Source organism: Numida meleagris, chromosome 7 (assembly GCF_002078875.1).
Source record: "Numida meleagris isolate 19003 breed g44 Domestic line chromosome 7, NumMel1.0, whole genome shotgun sequence".
Classification (NCBI taxonomy): Eukaryota; Metazoa; Chordata; class Aves; order Galliformes; family Numididae; genus Numida; species Numida meleagris.
The window spans coordinates 5,443,947-5,471,872 of NC_034415.1; the positions used below are offsets into that span (position 1 = coordinate 5,443,947).

General features: G+C 42.9%; 1 protein-coding gene across 7 annotated transcripts in view; it reads right to left on the reverse strand.

Annotated features, from left to right (window-relative positions):
- The window catches only part of METTL11B (methyltransferase like 11B), a 31,771-nt gene continuing 15,163 nt past the window's right edge, over positions 11,319 to 27,926 (reverse strand). For 6 of the 7 annotated variants that reach the window (XM_021404338.1, XM_021404336.1, XM_021404342.1 and 3 more), the window contains 3 exons: positions 22,339 to 22,514; positions 16,237 to 16,486; positions 11,319 to 12,737 (listed from right to left, as the gene is read on the reverse strand). In XM_021404338.1, the coding sequence (XP_021260013.1) occupies positions 12,463 to 12,737; positions 16,237 to 16,486; positions 22,339 to 22,514 (701 nt within the window). In that variant the 3' untranslated portion in view covers positions 11,319 to 12,462. Of the gene's footprint in view, positions 12,738 to 16,236; positions 16,487 to 22,338; positions 22,515 to 25,226; positions 25,444 to 27,926 lie in introns of those variants that run through there. The other variant, XM_021404343.1, reaches the window with a different exon arrangement.

Genomic DNA, 27,926 nt, shown 5'->3' on the forward strand with positions numbered 1-27,926 from the left:
GTTAGGATGAGGATAACCTCTGCTCTTTTCAGTTACCCTGAATGGACAGACAAGCAGAAAGCTGTTGCCAGTCCGTGAAAGTATAGGGTCTGAACGGGAGTAGCTGAGATCCAGAAAACTGCTGGCAGCGAAATTGGGATTATGGATCATTTATAGGGTAGGAGGGAACATAGAAGCAGGACACAGACATTGGTGCAATTGTTTGTCTACGTTTCACACGCAGAAATGATTTTTATACGGGCAAAATATCCTCAGGAGATGGTTCCTGCTTAAGACTTGAGATCCACCTCTACTGAAGAAGACGCAGAGGGAAGAGATTATGGTGTTACAGCCTGGCCTGATGTTCCCAAAGCCCAAAGGCTCTGGAACTCAAGTTCCATGTGAGCTAGAGACTAATATATATAAACAGGCAGTGCTGAAGCACTTTCTTGGAGATGGAGAGCAGGCTAAGCTTTTTTCAAGATACAGTTGATCATAGAATCCTTAGTGTTGGAAAGGACCTCTGAAGGCCACCTAGTCCAACTCCTATGAAATGCCATTGGTGCCCCAAGGAGAAAGGAGGGGAGTTGCATTATTTATGCATTACAAATGAGGCATTAAAGCGGCATAAACAAAGCAGCTTGCACAAAAGCAGACAAAGGAGGCTGCAGCAGAGTCAGTTTCAACCCAGGTTTCTTGTGTCCCAAACTAGCGCTTTAATCATCTTCTTTCTCTGTAAGGGAGAAACGACTATCAGAGAACGAAGTGAGCCTCCACATTTTTCTAGCCCGAGACAGAACTGTGTCCATTGTTGGGACTAGCCCCCTAGGAGGAATTATTTCTATTCAATTTGTGTGTCACAGCCAGATAATGCACTGGGTGGTATTTCCCTCTCTTCCCCCAATCTTTCTCTTTTATGACCACATGACTTCACCCCCTCGTGTGAGTGACAGTACCCATTAGACAAGACTCTGATGCAAAACAGCTGTGTGCAGAGAAGGGGAGGAAGGGAGTGGGGAACAGCAATTTAGAAAACAATTAAGAACATCAATTCCAATTCATTTGCTTGGCCAGGATAAGTAATTTCTAAGAGGTAACTTGATCTGCAGCAGACCGAGATTAAAGGCGAACTCCATTATCTCTAGTTTACAGTCTGGAGGAATTTGTTTTAAATGGTTACCAAGGAGGCTTCATAAAAAGAGAAAAAAAAAAAAAGAAGAAAAAAAGAACCTTTGCCTAAAAATGTCTAAAAAATCCTCCTGATTTCTTCTTTTAAAGGGCACGCATGGATTTATTAACTCCCTGAGAGTGTGGCTGCGTTGCGTTGCAGGAGGAACAGTTCAGCTCTTGAAAACAGAATCCCTGCCCACAAGAGCTTAGAGATGTGTTTGACCAAAATAAATCATGCCAGTTTTAAATTACTGTTAAGATTTTGATGCAAAGATGGACTGGAAACATGAGACATGGGGCTCAGAAGTCAACCCAGAATTCTCCAGAGGAGGCAGAGGCTTCTGGAGGAAAATACAATGCATTGAGCACCAGGCAGTCCCCAGCTGTCTGCTGGCTTTGACGCTGTCTCACTGTCTGGCTGTGAAAGGCAGTGCCCCTCACTGCATTAATGCTGCTGCCAGTGAAGGAGCGTTGGTGTACCTGGACACCTCTCAGAGGTGCTGTGAGACTCTATGAGTAAATACCCCCACGACACTTTGAATGCTGAGTTTAAACCCAGGCTATCCATAGCAAGTTGCTGTGACCCAGCAGATGCTGAGCTTTCCTCTCCATTCATGCCTGGGTGGGAGATGACACCAAAAATGAGTATGTGAGTAGCAGAGCCATGGATTTTCTACCGTCGAAGCCTCGCACTCTAGGACTCTGCTCTTCCACCCTCCTTAGCTCTCAGCACTTCGCTTTGCCACAACCCTGAGTCCCAGTCCTTGCCTCATCTCCTCCAGCCCTTGACCTCTTATCCCTGTTCTGCAAAACTTATTGTTGTCAAGTGGCTGAGATGCCCTGCAACTCCAGCCCATTAAAATGCTGCTCAGACCATTTATCCCTCAGAAAGCCCCGGCACCAGCCCTGGGCATTTCTCCGAGGAACCCAGAAACAGCAGCCCTTGTGCTTAGGGGAACACACAGGCCACGTGTGTCTCTGGATCTGATGCGAGGAGCTCAAGGGTGGGGTAGGAGCAGACATGGAAAAAAGGATCCGTGAGCTGGCTCAAAGTTCCAAGTTGGCCACGGATTTGCATTTCTTTGGCTGGACCCAGACTTCTACCTCTCCTGTGGATCTTTGTTTGTCTTAGGGACAATCTGCATTACTGCCATCACGAAACGGCCAGCCCGCGCTTCATACACAGCTGCCTCCCTGTTGGCTAGCTAAGACTCTGGGGTGATGTAATCGCCTCTGGAAATAGGAGCTGGAGAATGTGATGTGACGAATTTCCCTGGACCACCAAATAAATTAAAAAGCAGGCTTTCAGCCCAGGAAGGTTACCCTCCCAAGAAAACATGTCCCAGCCTCCCTTCCTTACACACACTTACCTTCTTCCACACTAGGAAGCTGAGCTCCTCACAGACTCTATTACAGATCCAAAATGAACAGGTTCTTCCAGCCAGTCGGCATCTCCCATACAGTAATTGCTTTGGTATGGGCATCTGAGTACAAGACAGAACTGTATATGCTAGAAATATTCTCTTTGCATAAACTTCTCAGTAGACTTACTTTTGTCTTGTTGCCAGGAAATGTATTTGGGGCCCCTTGCTAACTTCACATTTCTTTGATTAGAGGGGCACAGTCAGTTTGTTCCGATAGTTACAGGGGAAACAGCAGTCAGAGGAACTGAGAAACTGGAAAACCCTCTCTAAGCACAACAGCTCTGCAACTGCACAAAGGACCACCCTATTCCACCACCTCTCCCGTGACAGCCACACTTCCCTGGGTTGGAAAGGAAGGGGGAGAAAAGCCCATCTTGCAAACGTGCTTCTCCACAACAGCACACGCCATGGTAGATAACCTTACAACCTGAGATCATTTAAGCAACGCAACACACGGCGCTCCAGCATGAAAAAGGGGCCATGTCATAACCAACGGCAACAAGTGGTTCTGGGAATCAGAAAAAGTCAAACGTGGTTGGTTGGGTTGGACAGGAGTTTAAGCAAGCAACAATATAGTCAGCCAAATTGTAGTGCGGCCAGGAAAGGAGAGTTAACACCTTTCCTCTGCCAAAAAACACCTCTTGGCCAGTAATGACAACTAATGGCCAGGGCCTTGGCATCGCAATCTGCTCCAAAAAATTGCAAGGTGGGACATGCAGATTCTGTGCCCAGTTCTGGTCAGGACTGCTTTGTAGCATGGAGCACAGCACTTAGCTTCCCTCAGCCCCAACTCCTCTGTGTGCACAGCTCTCTGGGTTAGTTCTTGTCTCCCTCCTGAGGCTCAGTAACAGTTTGTTAAATGCCTGGTTCTCCTAAGAGGCAAGGTGATCCAGAGAGTGCAAAGTACTTTATTTTTGTAGTGTAAAAACCAGCTTCCTTCGAAGTCTCGCTCATTAAGTCAGCAGCCGTTGTAATCCAAGCTCCTTTGATGGAAGGAGTAAGTGGGGAAATTGCCAAAGGCAGGATTAGCTGATGGATGTCTTGAGCTGCAAGGGTGTCTCATACGGATTTGTGGCTGGATTTTCACCTCAGCTGTCCTGGCTGGAACTTCTGTCCTACCGTACTGAGACACTCCACTTGCAGACCCTGCTCTGCCTCTAGCAGTGAGGCCCTGGCTGAGGACTGGTTGCACTGTAATTCCCAGCTCCCTTGCTAACAAAGGTATATGGCGTGCCAAAGAAAATCAAGATCCAGCCTGCAAAGAATGTACCTGTTGTACTTGCAGGGAAGTGACAACTTTGTCCAGAAACAGGACTGATACAAGTGTGCTTCCCAACTTGGCTACTCAGTGGTACAACGCTCTGGGCCGCTGCTTCCCTTCTACAGCAGGGATTATCATATGCTTCCCTCTGAACAGCAAATCCTTTGTGATCTAGGAATGAAAGTGCTGTAAACTGGTTTCTACATTTAGGCCTAATCGTGAGTAAAGGCATTTAGAAGGAGCAGTCCCAACACATCCTGCTAGACTATGCACTAAGCAGCAAGTTTCTTGCCGTTCCCCATTCAAAAGGAGTGGCAGCACATTCTCTCTTTTTTCTCCTTTCTATTACAGTGCCTCCTTAGTCCTCATCTCTGTCCTGATCTCACATTTCTGCCACTGTGATTCCATGGATTGAAGGTAACAGCAATTACATCAGAGTGTTTGTGCGCACTCATTATGGGACAGAGATGAAAGACACAATCTGCAAAGCCAGGTTAAACCCACTTCTATATACTCTATTGATGTGAAAATTTTCATTTTGAAAAAACAACTTTCTAACCTCTCACGACTCAGTGAGAGAAGTCTTAATGGGTGTTAACTACAAACACAAGATTTTTTTTCCCTAAAATGTCATTATCTGAAAGTCATTCTCCCAGTGGGGACATTGAAGATGAAAACACTCCAGCCTGCCAGCTTTCCCGCTTTCTATGCCAAACATCTCTCTCCTCTCCAGCTACCACCTTTGCAATTCACACGTGCCCACCATAAGGTCACAGTTTCTTTCTAGTTCCCAGTGCTGGGCGCTAAGCACTGCACTGCCTGCTTTTGTCTGACAAATGGCATGAAGCTGGAGCCAAGTAGGTACTCCACACTCTCTCAATGTTGCCAGCTGTTTTCTGTATCACACAGGATAATTAACCCATCCTCAGGTGGTTGTATTCTTGTCTGGCACAAGACCTAGTGGAGAGGGGTATGTGAGACAGCTTGTAATGTTTTTGTTAAGAGGTTCCCTTGGGTTGCTTTTAGTAGAAATGTGTTTGTTTTCCAGAAGAGAATCGGTTACAAAAACAACACCGAGCAAAAAGGCTTTTCTAAAGCAGGGTTCTATTTACCATGTTCATTTGGGGAAAGTTATATGGGAGGAGAGAGGAAGTAGTTAAATCCTTGTTTACCACGCTGGAAACCAAAACTCCCTCAGTTTACATAAATAAGAGAGAAAATGGCTTAGTGGTATGAGCACATGGCTGTGACTAAGAAGAGCTGGGTTCTGTTCTCCACTCTAAAGTGCAGAACTCTCCAGGGCTCCCCTCCCCTCAATGTGAGATTCGACTTGTTAACATAAGATGTATGCCAAATCACTAGTTAACAGAATGCCAGATTTGTCCATCATCATCAGATAGACTGAAAAACCTTGCAAGAAGTTCTGGCCTTGCTTCCCTGAATGCTAGGCAGCTGTAAAGAACCAGTTGGACTTAGCAGCTGAAGTAAAACGAGATGAATGTAAGTCTGCTTTCTGGACTTCCTTTACATGCAATGAAGCTAACTAGTCCTTCCCTATCTGTCCGTGGGGGTTGGAAGGATTCATGTGCTAATTATTAGCATGCTCTGATGCTGAAGGCCATACAATCCTGACTGTTAGCAGCTCCGTCTACTCGAGAAGGCAACCAAGGAAATGAGTCCACTGACTCCTACACCCTTATGGTTTGGTACATGTACCTGTCCTCTCAGTGACACGGCTGGTTCCGATCACCAAAATGATGCGTACACGCATCTTTTGTGAGACAGTATTTCTCTTTTGTGTAGAGAATGAAGTCTGCTGGGGAAGACACGACAAAGCTGTATGTGTAGAAAGAGTCCAGAAGAGAGAATTAATTACTAATCTCAATTACATTAGGGAACAGGCAGGGTTTGCTCTGCCCACTGCATCATAATTATTGCACGCTGCAAACTGAAGGTTGTATCAGACATCATTTGGGGGATCTGCAAAGATTAAGAAGAGCAGAAAGACAGCGACCGAATCCTACCTGAGCAATGAAAAAACTTATTGGAGGGTGCGAAAGTGCTTCAGAGTCCCTCTGCCTTGGCATCCAGCAAGGTAGGGAGGTTCTATAGCATAATCCCAGGGTAGGGAGCAAGTTTGATAGCACCCAACAGAAACCCCTTCAATGGCCTATGTTTTGCCTTTGGTAACTGGTTGGAGCTGCCTCTCTCACCAAATCAAGGCAGCCCCAAAATGGTTCCTCTGGGAACATTAATGTTTTACTGAATCACTTAGTTCCTCTTGATGACTGCTGCTTCAGACTCTCTGCTACCGGATCCCAGTGGGGATTTTGTTGATGGGGGTTTATTGACTTCTTGTTACCTTGAAGTTACTGCAGTGGCAAGAATCACAGGTAACTCCTGGAGTCTGTTTATTTTATGGGTTCTGTTTTTAAGAGTTTGGCAATGGTACCCTAATTTTAGGAGAAGCCACTCATTTATTTAGCAATGCGCACATTCACTGATCCATACATAAAACCAATGTGCTATCTAGAATCTTTGCTTTGGTCCTCAGTGGAGATTTTTAAGATTTATACTGCTGAGGCTACAGAAAGGGCAGACCAGAATGTGCTGACAACTGGTCTCACAGTGGACTGACAGATTTGCACTTGAGCTAGAATTTATCTAACTTCATTTAAGCATCTAAGATCGACTTGTCTGAACCTAAGGAGCCTGCAGGCTCCTAGTAAAGATGAATACATGGGATAACCATGTAAGAGGTTTCTGGCAAGAGCTGATCTCTCCTCAGTGACTATAATGGGAAGTTTTGACAATTACCTTAAACTGTCTCTTAGATGTCCAAATTAGGTGGGAAGCCTCTCGCCCTTGCCTGTGATTACTTGCAGCCATGGAGAAGGGAGTCACAAGACCATTAGGCCATTTTAGCTGATCCTATGTACCACATCACAAAATCCCTAAGACTGAGAGGCATAAGATACATGCAGTGTACTTCACAGAGACTAGGGTAGCTCTGCATGGAAGTAAGACTTGCCAGGTGTCCCTCAGAAGATCCTGCCACAGAGTGCTGGGACAGAGCCAAGTTCAGCAGATGACATCCAATGCTGATCTGGAAATGTTCTTGGCAAACCCTGCCGGACTATTTATTTGTGTGGTGGAGGATCCAGATTACACAACAGTCATCATTCCTCTGCAGCTGATGATCCATTAAAAGCTGACAAGCCACATATATTTCAAGGACCACAGGTCACCTTGGCAAATACAAGCTGTGTCTATTCAACGTATACGCAACACATCTGTAAAACTGTTCACTGTGTGTGAACACATACATATCTTCCTAACTCCACCCACAAGTACTTAAGGGCTTTCAAATCTGATCTCCCAGATAATTCTGTAAGCTTGGTCTTGTGTGAAGTTTAGGTTCCTAGAAGCCAGATCTCCAGAGACATATAGGAATCCACCGACCAACAAGTGTCCATTAAGTGCACTTGTAGGATTTCTTCAAATGTCACTAAAAACCTTTGTCTAAGGAGCTTGAAAATAGACCAGGTTAAAATGCCTGTAAATTCAACATTTTTTGAAAGGAGAGGCATGGAAGAGAGACGTTCCACCAATTTTCCGTCTTTATTTTTGCTGCCAATGTACACCAGGTTGTACTAATGCTTCAACACAAAGAGAAGCTGTATATGTTCAGGAGCACAATGTTCAGCCTGAGTCCTCTTTTTGCAGGACGTATCAGGTTGGTCTAGTAAGCAGGCTAACCACAGCCACACTGCTTCAATCTAGTCTGATTGCAAGCAGAATAAGTTTATGTCTGCCTGCCTAACACTCTGTAGTTTCTGTAGTGGCCTAATTCATGGAGGTGTTAATCACTCACAGCTCCCAGTTACAGAAAACTGTAATGCAGCCCAGATCACTCTTCTGTGCCTCAGTTTCCTCATCCAAGACACAATAATAACACACGTTTCAAGGTCTAGGGATGTACAGTGTCATTCAAATATTATTATTTAGGGTGACGATGAGAATGTGAGCTTTGTTTGGTACAAAGGTCTGCAATTGCCTATTTGACATCAACTGAAAAAGATGGGTATTAACTCCCATGTCTGAAATACGGCGTGCTGTTATTGCTCTCAGATAAACAGAATTACTTCTCCGTAAAATCTAAGGTAATCCATTTTATTTCAGTGACGACCATGGAGAACAAATCACTTCTGGCAAGTGGGATGTCTTGGCCAGTCAGAAGAAGCATCAAAGGAAGAGAAGAATGGGACGCAACACAACTGAATTTAATCAGGTGTAACAGTCAAGTTCCTCTAGAGAGGCCTACTGTCTGATAGACCATCGTAAATACATTAGGGACCTGGATTAAGAGAATAGAAAACAAACAAGAGAATGGTATAAAGGTGCTCAGGGCACTTAGAGGCGTAACTGATAAATCTTTTATCGGTTGGCTCTGTGTCAACTGATTACAGTACTATGATAATATTCCTCACATTAATGTCGTGCCCCAGTACCATAACTTTGATTTTTAATGGGTGTTTCAATATCCACGTCCATGCCCTTTGCTGGTTTCAGCAGTCACAGCTCCTCAGATCACACTGCACTCCCATTTACCATTAGTAACAAGGATACTAAATCCATCATAAGGATGAGTGTGCTTGCATTCTTACAGCCACTGAGGAGAGGATGCTCTCTTACTTCAAGCCAGTTCAGCTCTGAGGTGGTCTGAATTGCTCTGGAGATGCCAATTTTTCCCTCCTGCCTGTCAAAGAGGCCAAGGTGGCTATTCCCTGGGCCAAGCAGAGGGAAGATGCCTGAACTGATGCAATACATCTGGAGAAAAACAGCTTGGGCAAATGCCTCTTGACGAGATGGTTCTTGAAATTACTTTCCTCTGAAAATTGCTGACTCATTTCACTAAATTTGGGGCCAGCGGATGTATGGAATTTATTATTTTGTAGGAAACAAATGCTTTCCTTCAGCTATTATAACACTATATCATGTACTATTTAAAATATCATCTCACATAACCTCTAGGTTTAGATTAAATTACATAAATATCCAAACGAGAAAGTCAAACTCAAAATTTTGATATGATCATTTCAATATTTCTGAAACCAAGTATTTTAGAATATCCATGCGGTGACACGTTTCAAAATGATGGCTCTCTCTTCCAATTAGAAATGAAAACATTTGTAACGTCTGAGTTGCTTTCCGAACATGAATAGCTTGAGCTGCAATGGTTGCAGGAGCTGCACAGTTGGGATTGCTGTTTAGACTGCTGTAACAATTGATTCTGTACATTTTGTTTTGGTTCCGGTAGCACACAGGGGCTACTGCCAGGGCTAAAGGATCTCTTTGGCAAGCAGTCTCTAATTCCTTACATTACATTCCTCATTCATACCTTCAGTGACACTGGCTTTCAGTCACGCAGAAAGTAAGCATCAGACCTGATATGGGACGAACAGACATGATGAAGAGCTTTGGTGGTGACATGGCACAAGTGAGCTTTAGTGTGCTTTGGCTAAGCGACTGCTTAAGCACTGTTTGCCTGGGAGTAGTATCTGATTGAAAAACTGATTTGTTAATTCATTAATTACCCGTCAGTGACAAATGATGGTTTGAGCTTGCAGGATCCTGAATGTTCTGTGAAACTCGCTTCAGCTAGGGTACTGATATAGGATTAAATTCTTCTTCATGTCAAGATCAGGAGCAAGTACTTAACACCAAACAAACGGGATTCAAACTCCCACTGATCAGCTGAAGATTTAAATGCATGTTTTAAATAATCTGGAAGTTGAGGCAGAGCAACTGAATTATTATCCAGTCTTTGAACACCAAAGAGCAACTGATGCGTGGACGGTTTCTAAGCAAGCTCTTCTGTTTGAAATTTGTGATTCATTATTATTATTATTACATTCTACAGCAAAGTCCAGAGAGACCAGAACTTTTAAACCAAGAATGGCCTTACCCAAATTCATGAACTTCTAAGAGTGGCCTACGGTGGTTAACTGTGAGTTTTTGAATTAAAATATGCTTGGAAAAGGAGGAAAACAAAATATTATTCTGTCATAAGCAATCCCATGCATCTGTGCCCCTGGGGGGCTTGTGTTTCTTTACTCTTGAGGTTCATTATGTCACAAGAAAAGCTTTAATATTTTACTGTGGAAGCAACATAGCCATGAAACATTAATTTTCAGGAATGTGGAAACCATGAAATATGCTTTTTTCTACTAAATTAAGACTTTACTTGGCTCTGTTCTCTATTAACACAGTTAGAAGAACCAATTCTCATTAAATGCTTATGCATATACAGTCTAGAAATTAAAATAGGAGAGATGTATAAAATACGGAAAGAACTTTTATACTTTGAAAAATCTATTTCACTGATAATGAAACCAGACATTTTTATTCCAATCACTTTTTATCTGGTATCCACCTTGGGACTGCATCTCTCTGGTGTGTAAGTGAACAGCTGATGTATTCCACACAATAACAGCTGGCAACTACTTAGAATCGTATAAAATTATTTACCTCCCTATTTCCACAGTGCTGTTCTCTTGTCATTGAAGTGACCAACATCATTCAGAAATGCCTGGCACAGACATGAGGATTTCCAGTAGTCCTCAGGTATTCTGCACTGTGGCAGAAGTTTCTGGCTGGAAGAAAAAATGATGCAGAACAAATTAATTTGTAATGCACACCTTGATCTTTTAACTATTTGTCTGTTATTGCTAATGAGTGTAGCTAACTATAGGACTGATGCTTCTTTCCTGTAAAACAAATGACTGGCTTTCCTTCAGATTTCTGCACATATTCACCCAATCACTGCACCAGCTTTTAGCAGTCGTGGGGGAATGTAAGAATCGTAGAGGTTTAATGGGAATTAAAAGCCCTTAGTCCAAGGGACAATTCCAGAACAAGAATTATCACCTGGGTTTTCAGCGTTGTATGCTAAATTTGCAATCATTACCAGTTGATTCAAATGGAAGAATTAGCCAAGACATTCCAGACGCATCTGCGTCATGGGAACCATAGGTTCCTATGTTACATGACATGCCAGAATACTCACCAAATCAGAGCTGTTTTCCTTAATGCTACAATTAGTAATGGCACATTAAAAGAACAATTACCGGATAAGATTTGACTGCAGGAAGCCCTATGCCATGAATTGGAAATTCTCAACATATGCAACCGTATTGCTAGAGGAGTTACACAATTAAAACAAAACTGGAGATTTGTCATCAAAGGATGGCAAAGAGTACTGAAATCCAACTGAGAAGTTCCCTCATCTTGTTGTCTTTGGGCTTCTACGTGAGTTAATTTAACACAGATGACAATATTTGACAAAGACAGCTGTGCACAGAGCCACGTGGAGGATGTTTTACTGAACCCTTTCCATCAGAACAGGGAGGTCTGTAATAATGCAGCTTTCAAAGAAGTCTGGTAAGTTGTTCTAGGATCGGAGGCGAATAAAACAAGATCAATTCAGAAAGAGTCAGAACAGCCCATTCTTATATTTTGGACAAGCCTTATCTCATTTACATTTTTTGCTGCATTATAACAAATACTTACAATGCAAATTATTTTAGAAGTTGAATTCAGAAGAAACATTTGATTTTGTCCATATTTCTCATTTGGACTGTGATCAGGTGTTTTTTGTTTACAGAGAATTTCAAAATTGTCTCTTTTTGTACTCGTTCAGAATGAAGCAGAAGGAGACTGTACGTGTGTTAGTATTGTCAAATCCAGGCTTACACAGCTGCTGTTTCAATATAAATCATAGATGCTTTTGGGTTACACCAGCACCCTCTGCAATTTAGTACAGTTGTTAATTAATACAATACTGTATTAGTTCTTCTTGCAGTCTTACTATTAACACCCCATGAAATCCCGTTAGCTCTGCATATGGTGCCAGACTGGTTCTGAATGTGGGAAAGCAAGAAATTTACAGTTGTATGAATAATAAAGAGATGCTTTCAAGTGGTTTCCACTGTGAACATTTTGAAAAAACATTTTCCAGAAAGCGGATTGTGGGGCAATCTTTTCACACATTTTCAGTGCAAACATGCTTATATGTCACATCATTTTTTCCCTGGAGTGTGAATACCCTCATGCACCACTACTGTTATACAGCAGAAATATAAGCAAGGTAGGTTAGGTTTTCCAGAAGTTATTTGAATGTTCTGCTTCAGCGATCTGACAGATTCTTCTCAACTTCCAGGAAAATTTAGATGCCACAGTAAAAACAACAAAAAACAGTCTTCTTAGTTAACCCCTCATACAAACCGCTCTAAAACGTATTAGCCACTACAGAAACTTCAGTCCTAATTATTTTCTACTAGTTGAGTTTTGCTGTAGTATCGGCTCTTGAATGAAAGAGAAATCTGACAAGGAGCTGTTAGAAAGCCTTTTAAAAATGGTGAAGCAGGCAGGATATAGAAGCAGACTATTGCCTGGAGAAGCTGGCTCAGTTGTAATTCTCTCTTGATCCTTCAAAAGTTGCTGCCTTAGAATTACAGCGGTAGCAGTACACAGCTAGTAGTATTCTAGCAGGTGCTTTTCTTCCCCCTTGCCCTCCCCAGCCCTGTCATTCATCCATAGTCCAGTCTCTGCCGCCACATTACACAATCAGGAATGGGCAGGGCCTTTCTGCATGGCCAACATCCAGACAGGGACGCACTGCTCAGGGAATCCCTCCTGCCTCTCCTCTTGCAGGATGATGAGTCCACTCATTTCAATGAGGCTGCGGAGGATGTTCAGGTCTCGGATCACGCTACTGTCCAGACAATCCAGGATACAGCCCTCCCTGGCTACATTGTCCTTGAGAATGATAACACCGTTATCCTTCAAGCCTTTCTGGCACCGGATGAGAAACTTCAGGAGATCTTTATCTGTCAGATATCCTACAGATGAAAAGATGGAAAATAGATCACTATTAACCATTCACACAGACTCTCTCTGAACATATAACGGTGCCTTGATTTGATTCTCCATATCCTACTTATTGCTTGAATGCTCTAGATCTGCCAGGTTTCAGTATGAAAACCAGGGCAAATCAATAAGATCAACAGTTACAAACTCAAATCAATATTTATGATCCATATTAGTAGCAGCAACAGCCGTGGACAGAAGTCAATAGGAATAGTGGAGAAACCAGTGGGTGCTGAAGGGTTCTTTAATCTGGTGGTTAAAGTCATAATAAGAATCACTGGCAGGAAGCTGTAGCCAAACAAATTCAAACTGGAAATAAGCAACAACTGTTTTAACAGTGTAAGCAATTACCAATTGGAAACTACCAACAGAAGTGGTGGATTTACCACCTCTTGAAGTCCTCAAATCTAGCGTGGCTGACTTTCTCAAGATACTTTTTCCTTGAACACAAGCCACTCATCACTCAGTACAAGGGTAAAACAATAGAATGTATCAGCGTGTGATACAGAGTGGGTCAAATTAGACTATCTAACAGTCACTTCTGGCTTTTTATGCTACAAATTTCTATATGCATCCAGCAAAGCAGCTCTGGATTACAACCAGACTGCCAAATAAACTTTATATTACTCCATACTGTTCTGATTTCTATATACCACATATATTTAAATACAGTAATTTTAAATATATTATTGAGATTGTGTTTTGTATCCCTCCTTCTCAAAGATCAATAATTCTGTTGTCATCAGGAGAGTGGGGCTCAGAGAAGAGCAAAATGAGAACTCCCACATGTGAAACCTATTTAAAATGAATCAACAAGGGCAGGTGGTCAGAAACTGAATGAAGAACTTGAAAAAGTTGCTTGTAATTTCTAGTCAAAATATTTAGTTTTCTTCATGGTAGATCTAAACTTTTATAAATGCAAGCTGTCATTTCAAAACCACATTTTGATATAGCTTGTCAGTTTTTTTTTTTTTAAAACTACTTCCCTCTCACTAGAAAAGAAAAAAAAAAGACTCAGAACCCAAAACTGAATACCTTCCAAACTGTAGGAAAATTGTAATTCCAGCTTGAAATTTAAACTTTCATTTTTACTTCTTCATAAAGAAAGAGCCTGTGCTGATTTAATTATGTATATTTAAGACAAATCAAGATTGCATAGGCTAGATTCTTTGAAGCATTTGGCTGCCCTTAACCCAGTTTTTAGCCCAGTTTCCCTCACCAAAAATGAGATCTTCCTTGTGCTGCTAACTGCCAGTTAGTCCTGCGCCATTCCACTGAAAAGCGTTGAGCTTGTTGGCATTTTTCATCCAAATTCAAAGTAGTGGTAGAAGCTTGGTTAATGCTTAAGATCACTATCTAGGTCATGGCAATTGATGGCGGAGGAAAGGCGGAAGGAGATTCAGATGTGCTAAACAAAAGGCATATGCTGCTTTTCTCATCAATACCACCGCTAATAAGCATAGCTCCAGACAAGTCTTTGCTTACTCTGTATCACGTTGACATGGGTTTGTTCATGAGATGAGAGCAATGACTGGCTATTCAAAAAGAACAAAAGTACAAAGGAAAATTATACCGTTCTGAAGCAACTTACTGGTATAGCTATAGATGAAAGTCCTGTTCTAAGACCAATTTCATTACTTCTTAAGACTATGTATGAAGGACAAGTAAGTGCTCTTAAGATCTCCTGTGTAATCTCTCTGCCTTTGCCTAGCAAGAAACCATTTCCAGGGTTTAACGAGGAATTGTCCAGGCCTCCTCTTGTGCTTTAGAATAGCGAGTCCTGCCCGCTGAAACTGCACAAGGGACACTCTGCAACAGTAAAGGTTCTAAAGAACAACATGGAAAAACATCTTCTTGAAACGGTATATCTGACTGATTGAGATGGGAAAATAAAAAGCTGACTTTTCAGGTCACCCTCAATTCACTTCTCCTGTAGTACTATGAATATTCTGTTCACTTATGGCCTTACAACACTTGTCATGTAAGACCACTGCACACTTTACATAATTAATTCTCATACCATTGCTTTAAGTAGGAGGGGGAAAAAAATAGCAGGGAATGAGGAACAGAGCCCATCCTGTCTAATTGCCTGTCTGCTGCTCTTACTGCTGCAGTGCTTTCACTGGGGTGACTGCAGGAGAGGAAGCAGGTATTTGTAATTTGGGGAGGAGCTGCTTTGGGACATAACTAAGCAAACCTCTTTGATAAGCATCAGTGCATGTAACAGACACCTGCATCTGTGGACACGTCTTGGTGATTTTGCCATGGTTGTCAGTTTTTTCTTTGAAATATTCCCAGGTCTCAAAAAACAACTAACAGATTCAGACATCCCCCAGAAAAGGTCAGCATGAAGGAGGGACATCCACTGGTAGAAGCTAAGAAAGGACCAAAGGAGATATCTCTGAAGGGGCACTTGGCCTAGCAGGTTCTGTGTGCGAGGGGTTTATGACATGCCAGTGATTCCCACAAGATCTTTGCTGGAAATGTCCGACAGGATGCCAAGCTATAATGCACAAGTGGCAAATCCTGGGTGGAAAGTGACTTTTAGTGAAGAACTGAAGGAAACTATCCTTAAATCCAGGTAGTATCTATCTTGTACGCAAGCAAACCCCACCACTCATCCTTTGTCCAAATGCTAGAGCTACCCTGTCTGCAAAGGGGTGCAGATGTCTCAGAAAATCTCTTCTTCCTTATGAGACTGCATGGCTGTCTGGAGTACTTGATGGCCCATGAAAAACATGAAAAAAAGGGGTGTCCAAAATCAGCCAACATTCAGGAGGCCAAGAATGAGGCTCATACAATTCTCTCGCATGCGTTTTTCTCCTGGTAGCCGAGCTTGAGCCTCACACACCAGTACTAGCACAGTGTTACAGTCTTCCTCCCACCGCACCCCAGGTGCAGAGCTGTTGATAGATCCCTGCAAACAAATGAGGTCAACCCACCCCATCTGCAACACCAGTTGCTGCGGAAGAGGATTCCTGCTCAATATATAAGGGCCATACATAAGACCTACTCCTCAGTTGCACTATAGTATGCAAGCTACTCCTGGTACTTACACCTTTCTCCAGTACATGGCCTGAAAAAAGAAAAGCACCGTGATCTGTACTCACTGTGCATGTGGCTGGGGAGAACTCTCTGAAGTCTATCATAAGATTTTCTTTTCCCCAGGCTGACAGGGAAATTGGACAAGTTTGAGAAGATACGGACTGTGAGGACCACCTGACCCCACAGTAACGCTAGAGGACTGCAGTAGTTTCTTTTCTTTTTCCTACTTGCTTGTCCTGGTGCTATGGGACCAGGGACTCGAACTGAGTGAAGGCAGCACCTTGTGCTTCCAGCACTCAGTCTTGGCCTGCCATCATCAAAGATTTGAGAACCTCTTTTTACAGCTGCACCATTCTCTTAACAGTAATTTTAGCACAGGCTCTGTAGTTCTGAGATTCTGGGCTGGGTGAATCGTGCTGAACTAACCTGAAACCCACTGAATCCAGATGACATCATATCTTTGTGGGGCTGGAGTGAATTCCTGGAGGCTTTTGCAATAATACATTTCTACTCTGTCCTCCTCGCCCTGCAGGTAGTTCGGGACCTCAGCCAGGAAATTTTCCATCATATCCACCAGTTCCACACTCTTGAAAATTGGTAACAGGACATGCTTGCTGATCCGACCTATCCCAGAGCCACAGTCCAGGGCGCGGTTGGTGCCAGCTTTCCCCACCCCCTGTGAAACACAAGAAAATCATTTGCAATCTGAAAAGTGCTACCTGAAAGATCACAGCAACTGTGTTACTAGCTATGGCCTTTTGTCCACCAAGCCTAGTATCTTGTCTATTTGTTCAGGGCAGTTGCAAGATTGATGAGAACTTTAGACACTATCAGTACACCTGTGGATAGCTATTAAGCTGCTATGCTGCATTCCCAGAGAATGTCTGGATGCATTTTTCCTCCATCATTACTCTCCGCAGCTGGGAGCGGAATCCAGTGACCTGCAGAACCTCACATTGAGTGTCCAAGCCAGTAAGAGGATGGAGTGAAGACAAAGCTCCCCTCATGCTCCAGCTGGCTTCCCTCTCTACCCCACACCTGTGAGCTGACACTGTCTGCACCAAGTTCTCCTCCTCAACATCCAGCACCCCAGATCTCCAGCAGCCACCGCTCATTTGGAGCTGCAAAACACAAAGGCTGCAGTGGATGGGTTTTCTTCATTGCAGCCCTGCGTTTATTGCTGTTTTCGCTTGGTGTAAGAAGAGAGAATATTTCACAAGTTCCTAGCTCTCTCAGAAGAATCCCTGGTCTTTGTGAAGTCCTTGCAAATACATCAGTCATGTATTCAAATCTCACAGCCAACTGCATGACTAGGTCAGTGTCAATACATTCTAAACCCAGCAAAGATCTAACAGAAGAATAAGCATATACCAAACACCGCACACAAGAAATACAACTTCTGGAGCCCAGAATATCTAAGGTGTCTGTGGCCACCTCTGCAGATACAGCGTCTCCCTGTGATCTGAGCACAGATTTCAAAACAAGTTGTGTTTGAACAAGGATCTTGGAGATTTAGCTAACTTAAAACAACACAAAAGTTTGGACTGGAGCATGTACAGGATTTCTTTTTTAGACATAGAGACAAGCAAGATGACTGAGTAGATTTTGCTTAACTGTGCTTTTTATATTCCTAATTATCATCTCTGGATAGAGATCAGACAAGAAAAATTGTGGCACAAAGAATATGTCTGTGAGAAAATAATGAGTTACTGTAAAAGGATCTTTATAATGAAAGCTGTATTTCACTCCTAAAGCTTCCATTCTAGCTATAAAAAGGCTCTTAAGAGCGTGCTGTTGTGTAAAACAAATTATAACTCTGTACAGGCACTGGCTGTGGGATTGGAGCTCCCCTGGCCAAAGTTATCTGTTAAACAAATATATTAAAAGCAAATGTAAACAGCTTTCCCCTGTCCCTGGAAGTGAGTGTTGAAGCAAAACCTACAGGCCAAGGTCCCTGCTGCAACTTCACTGCTCTTAAATGAAATAAGTCTAGGAAGAGTCTAGCTCTTTCTGCTTATTGGGAGACCACCCCCCCCCCCAACATAGTGACTAGGCATAAATCACTTAACTTACTGCTTCACTGGCCTTGCTTCAGTGGGTAATTCAGTAGATTATTAAGGTCAAAGGACAGTACTGTCAATGACATGGCTATGAATAGCTCAGCTGAACATCTACAGTTACATGGAGTAACTGTAGAAAGAGCGCAAGGACCCGAAAGGCTCTCACCAGCCTCTGGAGCTGCTGGTCCCAATTTGTGTACCTAGGAAGATTAATCTCCTGATACATGCAAGAGTCCACAAGCCTTCAACCCTATTAGACTCTGGAGACGACCTGTTTGTAGTTAGCCAGAAAATGTGAGCTATTCTTCATTCATAGGCTGCACTTAGAAGCACATGGCTTTTACTGAGGACCAGACTAAGCTGTAACAGGGAGTTCATGAGAAAAGAACGAACTACGTCTCAGAGCTTGACAAGGTGAATTTCCATACTGTTTGCTGGCACATATATATATATAGGCCTAAGGTGATGTCACTAAGTAAAACGCTTCAAGAGAGCTGGTGAGAAAGCAGGAATTGTTTACCAAAAAGCTAGAAAAACTAGGCTAAAAGCCATACAGCTTCTCTGACTTTGATATCTGTGTTTCAGAGAACCTATAATCACAGTACCTTACTAAAAATAGGGAATTCATCTCCCATGAGATGTGTCACAGCAAAGACCTCTGATGACACATCTCCATTTGCCACCAAGAAGAAGGAAAGGAAACAACCATGAGAGCTGAGGCTCGATCCCACACTTCACTGACAGGGAGCAAGAGCACCAGGCAGTCAGATGAGAAGCCCAGCAAAGCACCACAGCTCTGTTTGCAATGAAAATGTTGACATAATTCCACGTTCAGCTAATATATTTTCAGTTTGGGAGTGCTCGGAGATTTGACAGGGTATTAACATTTTCTTTGGAAGGCAATCATTTTCCCAAAAGCCTAATTGAGTTGAAAACTGGGCTTCTTATTTAAAGAAATAGCGTAAGTGAAAATTTTAAGCCAGAGCAGGCTTCAAAATTGAAGATTGACTGCTTCTCTGCTTACATGCTTCCTGTTCCTCTGAATCACTGTCATTGAGGACACGTACACACCCAGAAGTTCTGCTGTAAAACTGAATAGGCACTCACAAAAGTTCATCAGGTATAAAATATCTGTAGCATGTTTTTGATGCTGCTACTTCAGGTCTTGGAAGGGCAGGAAGGCAGTATAGATATGAAGGGAAAACGAAGAAATCAGAGTTCAATAAATAGTTTAAAAACACAGCGGTTTTCTTTCTAAATTATATATATCTATGTATATCAGGCTTTGAACCAAGTATCTTCCATCTCCCTGATCAAACAGAAGAAAAATCACTTTCCAGAAGCTTCTCATTCATCACATCCCCAACTAGACAGCTGAACTGAGGACAAAACAGGGCAGAAAGGGAGCTATCAGGACACTATAATTTCCCCCTGTACTATTTCACACACCTACAGCTTATGAGTGTTCCTGAATTAATGGTTCTCTGTTTTGTTTCTTTTTTTTTTTTTAAATGATTACCTCTGGATTAGGCACTTGAAAACACAGCGTCTATGTGGACATTAAAGCTTGAATTAGCCTGAATATATTGCCATAAATCTGCAATGGCATAGCTCTGCTGATAACCCTTCAAGTACGACTGCGCTGAAGACAACCTATAGCTTGTCTGTATAGCCCTGTTGGCTCACGTTCTAACTCAAATGTTGCTCTTGGTTTGAGTTCTGCCCACACACACATAAAACCTCTTAACTTGAGCACAGTGGCACTTTTAACTCAGTTTGACTCGCCTGGGCAGGAGACAGGCTAAAATATAAGTGAAGTCCTTAGTTTTCTACTGCCTTTCTGTAATTCCTTCCATGTGCCCGGGCAAGATAAATTCTCCCATGGTAAGGAAATCTGTAGCTCAGTTTACAGTGGTGCTAAAAAACATGTTAAGAAATGCCATACATGAAGGTATGCAACATCAGTCATGGAAGGGAAATGTCACTGTGTGGCATTTCCACACCAGCCAAACTAACTCAAGGGTAATTTGAGCGGAACCGGGCAACTGTTTTTTAAGGAGCACTAGTTTTGCCAGAAAATAAAGTTTTGGAAGAATAAAATTCTCTGTGATACTGATACCTCAAATCTAGAGACTTGTTTTAGCCAAGAAACATGGGAAAGAATGTGGAAAATGTCAAGATATTTCTTTTTGAGTGCATTCAAGGAAAAAAACAACTTGTCAGCTTTTCAATTCTAAACAGCATTTTTCATTTTCTAACTAGCATATCTTAAAAAAGGGGGGAAGGAAAAGAGGGTAAAACAATCAAAAACCTAAATTAAATACGTTCAGTTGATCTGAAACTAATTTTCCTATTTTCCTATTTTGTTGAACTCTTCAAAAAAAAAAAGAAGTATAGTTTATGTTAGGGTAAACAAATTGTTTTCTTCTACTTTGATTGCCTTACCAGTAAAAGAAATATTCCAAGACAGAAACTTGGGAAGACATAGCTCAGATTAGCTATACAGTAAAGTCACCGCTACAGAAAACCTGTATATGTCTTTATGTAGTAGAGTAGGAATCAAATTGCAGAAGAAAGGAAAATAAACCGTAAGTAACACAACTAATTGACTGTATCTCGAGAGAGGACAGGTTGTAATAAGCTAAATCAGAATCAGCAAAACATGCAGACTCCTTTCCTTTTTTTTCCTTGTTTGATCCTCGCCATTCAGAATCCAGAGCAGAATCAGATCCTTTCTGTCCCTGGCTAATAATAGGAGTAGAAACTCTGCTCTGGAGTATTTTGTATCTGTCATCGCACCTGATGCATTGGGTATGATTTCTCTTTGGCATGTGAAACTCTGCTACAGACTGTACTTCTTCCCTTTTCAGGACTTGGAGATGAGAAAGCTGAACAGTGTGATATGAACTCACCATTCGGGAAACTGAACCTGCATGATGTCTAGGAAGCATGAAATCTTTCCCTGAGCGCAGGCTTGTCCACCAAGTGAATTCCACACATATCCTTAAAACAAGACTTAAGTAAAATTTAAGGGCTATGCCTGGAGCTGGCTCTAAGTTCACATTTCATTTCTACTGAAAGCACCACTTTACTATTGTTCATCTTCTGTATTTCCTTTCTGTTTTCTTATTTTGTAAAAAGCCAAATACAGGGAGGTCTTGAGATGTTGTGAAGCTGCTTTACAAAAATTTTTTACAAACACAGTGTGGCCTTAAAATGCTGTAAAGCCATTAATACAAAAGGCTGTTAATAGAAATAATATAGCTGTTCACTTAGTTAATTGTGTTTTGCTGGCATACTGCCCCCAAAGTCTCTATCACATACAGTGAACTTGTCCATCAGTTGCTCTTCACCGCTAGACAGAATTGATGTTGTTAAACCACACTCACTTTTCATCCAAATCCATTTAAACTGCACCCTTTTTTATACACAACATCTCATTAAGTTATTGAGCTTTTTTCCACAATAGGTCATTAAAGCTAAAAGAAAAGTCATCTAGTTAAACAAAATTTGTACACTTGAGTACAAAATGAAAGATCTACAGTAGTATCATGTAGAATTTATAATTTTGTGAGTAGGAAAATTTATGAAATTTGATTCCCTGTAACTTCGTGGGTTCTTCAGCATCTAATATGGTTGTTGAGCTAATTTAGCAGGCTTCTTACCCCTAGGAAGGGGAAGAGGCAATTGGAAAACCATTGGGCCAAACTTGAAAAAAATTACAGATTCCTAACAACACATTTAGGCATCAGTGGGTTTTTCAGAAACCCAAATGCCAAAGTGAAACTGCTATTTAAATTGCTGTTAAAATCCCTCTTTGCATCTCAGGACAAGGCAAACCTTTAGAAGATCCTTACAGACCTTCAGAGATCTGCCTTCAGAGGTTGACAATAATACTGCAAAGATCAGGAAATCATCTTTTTCCCAATGGGTAGCTTATCCTATACACTGTTAATACTGAGAGGGGAAGGAGGATTGATTTTTCTTGCAGCATTCTCAGAAATAGAAGATATCCATTAACAGGCAAAACAGAAACTTGGCATTTTGTCTCAGCCACTTTCCCAAACAGAATGCAGGAATTTGCATGGAAATATCTCCCACTGAAGCTAGCAAGGATGTTATCATGAAAAGTCCCAGTCCTACACCAAGAATTAATCTCCCACCCAAGCTAAGATTGTGCTGTCCTTGCACAATCCTCTTTGCAGCTTCAGAGTCTAAGAAAAGGATGCAAAACAGGTCAACAGTGACATGCAGCCAAGCAAAGTGTGTATTCATGATGGTGCGTGATCTGGCAGAACGCATGTAAATTATACATTCCCGGGCCCCAGCACAGTCAATTACGATGGGAGCTTCATGCATACAAAATATGACATATGGTGCCATTTAAAATATAAGGGACTGGGCACACCGCATGTCATTATGACACATCACCGCTGCCTCTTGCAGAAGATGGGATTAAATGACTCACCCCAACAAACTTCCTGAGAAATTCCCTGGAGGATTCAATGTCTATATTGGAGAGCTCAATGTAGTCTCCCATCATGCCCTCTTCTGTGGCTGGTACCTCTTGGTAGAAGTGTTTGGCCCTGGCGTAGAACTGCATCTCCCCATTGATAACTTGACTTGTTAAAGCGTAAAGTTTCACTGCAAGCAGATAAATCATTTTATTGTTAGTGACAGATTTTTGGGTTAGTTTAATGTTCTGAAAATCTATCAATCTGAGCTAAGCCTCCAAATTAACAAACCTCTGTTTCAAACGCTAAGGTGGAAGGATAGGTGTTGGATTAAATCCTGCAAGGCTCTGAAGGGACACAGCACCCCTCTGGTATATTCCATGCCTCCCACGCATGGAACTCATTTGTCATTACACAGTATGCTTTCACATCAGTGAAAGATCATTTCGGAGATGAAGAAGAACATCAATACCAACGAGAGCAGCGGGATTAGTTTTCCCCCAGAAAAGCTGTGGGCAGTGTTTATTGCTGTACAGAGTCACCACTTCCGCTGTCACAAACCTAACAGCTCCTTACAGCCTGCAGACTGCCATATATGCTTCTAGCCATCAACAGCTGCACAGAGAGCACACCAAGAGGAGTCTGAATGAATGAGGCACTTGCTTTGGTTTATTTTTAGTGACACTGTGAAGTCTGGGGTGCTGTAAGCCGAACCAAGGAGCAGATGGCAATCTCAGGCCTAAATTGACTATACAGCGAGGAGACGATTTAGAAACAGTCCTAAATTTCTTCTGTCACAGGTCAAGAAGCAAGATAATCAGCGGGTGTTATATTGGAAAGCTCCTGTGTGCCAAGGGGTTGGGTCTTTCCTTTCAATGCTTGGCTACTCCACTGGTAATACACAGCAATCGTAAGTTTGAGGCCTTTCAATCAGAATCCATTTTGTAGGGTAAAAGATTATTTCTCCCTCTTCTTTGAAGAGCTCAGATCTATGTTCTGCATCTAGGTTCTTCTACACTTGAAATGCATTGACATATCCAAAGTAGTTATGTATTGTATCTCAAAGTTTGGATTCGGACAGACTAGAAACTGTTTGTTTGGAAACAAGTTATCCAGCTGCCTCATACACATACAAGCATACAGGTGTTTCCCCACACGTACAGTTACTCCCAGTCAGGCCTTCCAACAAAAACGCAACTACAAGCCTGCGTGTGAAAGCTAAGCAGTAAGGAGGGATGGAGTCACACCGGGAATGAGTCCGCGAGCACCACTTCGCATGTGAGACCACCTCCACTGCAGATGTTCAGCACGCTCAAGGAGCTGAAAATGAGCAAGCAGCAAATGACTTTCTGGTTAACAGAGGAAAGGGAAACGTCCCTGTGGGCTGTGCAGACAGGGAGCAGTGCCCAGTTGCTGCTCAGCGTTTGCCTTCAGTGGACCGCATCTTTCAACTCCTCAACTGCCACAGGAGCGCTGCTGGCAAGGGTCTGACGAGGCTGTGCCTTGCTCACAGCGGCCGTGGAAAAGGAATTATGCCCTCCGTGCACGGGATGAGAGCTAGGCCAGAGACCTGAGCATAAGCCTGGAATGTATTTATGGAAGGCAAGCAAGCTCAGCAGGAAATGATAAGTGTGTGCCTGCCCATCCTCAGCAGGAGAATGACATTTTGGCGGCAAACGAGGGGGGACAAAGGAAGTAGGATGGGGAATAATTACCACCAAGGACCACTCAGAACAGAATAGTGCTATTGGGTTACACATCAGCAGCATGCCCGGCATATCCTTCATCCAACAAAAGCAGCATTACCAGCCCCTCTTGTCATCACCTGCTTAAGTCAACTGCCGAACGGATACTATTAAAGCTTTAATCCATTACACATTTATGTTATGCCTGAGAAATTTATACCGCAAGAAGCACCGAGCCCAGCAAGGGTCAAACCTGGGAGTTTTACACACTCCACTGATTATATTCACATACTCAGAAGAAACCATTTAGCTGAAGAAATTAATATGAAGGGGGCAGCAGCCAATCCACTGCGCAACTTGGCCAGGGTGGCTCTCAGAGCCTGGGAAATAAAGACTCCATTGGTGGTGGGGATTCTTCCAGTAAATGATCTCCATCCTCCCCTGGGAGTGGCACCAGCTAGTATTCTCCGCATCTCTTTTTTTCCTCCATTTCAGATGCCAGTCTGTCTGGCGAACAGAACTGAATCTCTGGATGCTCGCTTTACAAGCTCTTCTTTATGAGAGCCCAGTCATCATTTCTAGGGGTTGTTTAATGGAACTACCAGGGGACAGAGATTTATCCCGTTCCAGCTGATTGATAGGCAAGGCACTTACAGGCCGTCTGCACACTCAGACAGGGTGTTGCAGGCAGCTGGCAGCGCAAACAGCAAATATTCAGGGTCATTCTACTCAATACATGAGCTAGACCCAAGGCAACACATGGAGACGATATGCTGCTGCTCAGGATATCAGATCTGTGGTGTGTGCTCTCAGATTTCTCAGTCAGAACCTGGATCAGACTCACAGGATGCCTGCAGGGACTTGCATGCACACACCAGCTGACTTCTGCTCCTCCCTGGCCAGCTGGGGCCCCACAGCCCTGCCTGACATGTTGGCATTCGAAACCAGCTCTACTCTGAACACTCGAGCATTTTCTGCACCCAACAAACAGTACACAAAGATCTTTTTGTGCAAGTGCTTCACCTGAGGGCATGCAAGGACACAGGCCCTGTACCCAAAGCCAGTCACAGTGACAGAGTCTCACGCACGCAGTGTGCAATCTACAGATTACCACCTCTTGCTTCCTCAAGACTTTCTCCTCCCTCTCCTGAATTTGCAACACTGCCAACTCTCTCAGCCCACAACCCAATTTTCCAGACACAACCAATCAAGCTCACCTCTGATCTGCCTCGCAGCTGTGCCTGGCATGCAGGCTCCAGCAGCAGGACCAGAGGGAGCAGGAGGTTTGCCAGCTTGCAGGAATCTGCCGCAAAAGAAAAGTGTGAGGAGACACACGTCCTTGGTGGCAGTTAGTGTTGCAGCTCTGCTCCAGTGTGCCTGCCCCTCATCACAGGACCTGTCTAGCCAGAGGCATCTTCCCAATCCACAACTCATATGGGACTATCTCCTGCATCAGGAAATGAAATACTTGTGAGGTCTGTTACTGATACACAGCCTGATTCCAATGCACTTTGCAAAGCAGGGCACAGACAGGACAGGATGATGGAGCTGTAAGTCTCGCACAGACTCAGGGGGGCAGAGCTTTCACAGACAAGATTTTCAGTATTACGTTAGGTGACCTGTAATGTTTCAGGTTAGAAATGTGTTTCTAGCAAAGCAAACAAACTTTTTATCGTGGCGCACTTCGTCTCTCAGCTGAACCTGCTGGCAAGACCCCCAAGCAGCAAAAGCTAAAGCGAACCCACTGGCAAAGCAGGCTGAGCACAGACACTGCGTCCCTAAAGGTCACCCCCAGTCAGGAGGTGTTAGCAATTTTCAGTCGCAGCAAACACGGCCTGAATGCCAAACAGAGCTGAATGCCATCCCCTAGACAAGACACAGAACATCCACCTAGGCTGTCCTTCCCTCCAGAGTCCAAAATATTTTCTCTGTATTTTTTTATGGATCAGCTCAGCATTTTGTTCTACTGCATCTAATCTAAATCTCTAGGGAAATGGGATCCCTTAATACATTGGATCAGGCACAATCCCAACCTGCAGCAGACTATTTTACAGTTCTTGGTTGCACGGCTTGCTCAGCTAAATCCCCCTTGCAGAAATCAATGCTGCAAATAATTTTTTTGAAGTTTTTATTTGTGAACATTGTTTTGTGGCTCCAACTGCTTTCTGCAAGATATTGAACTAATTCCATTTTGGCTAAGCATCCCTTTTAAACGCACCATCTGCTTTGCACATCAGTTGAAAAATGGTTATCTGGGTGCTGAGCAGGATTCACCTCTCTGCTATGGTCTGACAACGGTTTTATAGAGGCTGAACATCAGCACACCCCCAGAGCAGGCTTTACTTACAGACACGTGCCTCATCTATTAAAATATTTGGCTCTCTGGACTGAGTCTGTGTCTTCCACTGCAGATCTCACCCTCCTGGCACCAAGTCCCACAGCCCACAGAACCACATGTGTGATTTCCAGCATCTGAGCAGCTCCGTTAAAGTCCACTGGGCTGAGAGGCATTCAAACATATTTGACTACACCACTGAATCTGGGCCTAAATAAAATGCCATCTATTTGTAATTGTCACCCTAGTGTGTAAAAATGACGTGATTCTCTTAACAGGCCATGATACCAGATATGCTCAGCTCAGAGGTTAACTTGCCTAAGTGCTCCACCACTGAACCTCGGAAAGGAGGGTGAGGGGGGTGTGGAGTTACCATAGCTTGAAGTAAATTTTGTACCTTGCTGTTCCTGGACTGCAGCAAAAGTTTCTGCAGATATGTTCGGACTCGCCACATTTGCTCATCTCCACATCACAGAGAGTGCAGGATCACAGGACAGTGCAGACTGAAAGGCACCCTAAGGAGGTTGCTGGTTCAAACTCCCGCTCACAGCAGGGACAGAACTGAGGTTCTTCTGGACTTCATTCAAGTCAGTTTTTAAAGCCTGCAGCAATGCAGAACCGTACAGCTTCCCTGGGCAACCTTCTCCACTGCCCTGACAATCCACAAACAAAGTGTTTCCTAAGTCAGTCTGAACTTCTCCAGTTTGAATTTATGCCCACTGTCTCTTGTCACCTGACCACAGTGACAAGTTTGGCTCTTCAGGTCATTGATAAAGATCTTAAACAGGACTGCTGCCCATGAACTCCACTGACCTCAAGACCAAGCACGACACATTAACCCTGACTAAGCCCAATGACCCAACTGTTCTTACCCATCTGGTTGCCCACCCATCCACACCATGACATACATGCTGTGAGGATCCTGGGATGCGTCTTCACAGCACACAAGCTACCTCTCAGTGCCTGTCTTAGGCACCCTTTTACTCCATGACAATTACCATGGAGTAACAGATAAACTGCATGTTCATGTGTAGGCTGGACTCACAGTACCTTTTCCTTGGGGCCTAACTGATATGGATACACTGGCAATAAAGTGGAAAACTTGAGAGAAGTTCTAAGAACGACTCAGAGCATGAAAAATCTGGCAGAGGGACATCTTAGTCTGACAGGTAAACATTATAGAAAGTTTGCTGGCTGAGAATGGGAATTCAAATCAAATTCAGATCAGAAATAAAATATGGTTTTATGAGAGTGAAGCAATTAGACCTGGAAACAGCTTAATTACATACTGATGAGTTCTCAGGCATTTGCAGCCTTTAAACCAAGTTATTTTTGTCTTCATAAATATATACTGTGACTCAATCATAAGTTACAGGCACGATCCAGGAACTTTTATGTGAAATTCTAAGCTAGATATTCATAACAGTACCTTCTAGCCATAAAATGTTCCACCACTACTTACACTAACAGTTACCTTGTAGGAAATCCTGCTCACTTTCTATTAGGTTGTGTTTATTTTCAAAATAAATGAAAGAATAACATTGTCATAGACTTCTTGAGATTACACTGACCTACAATTAAC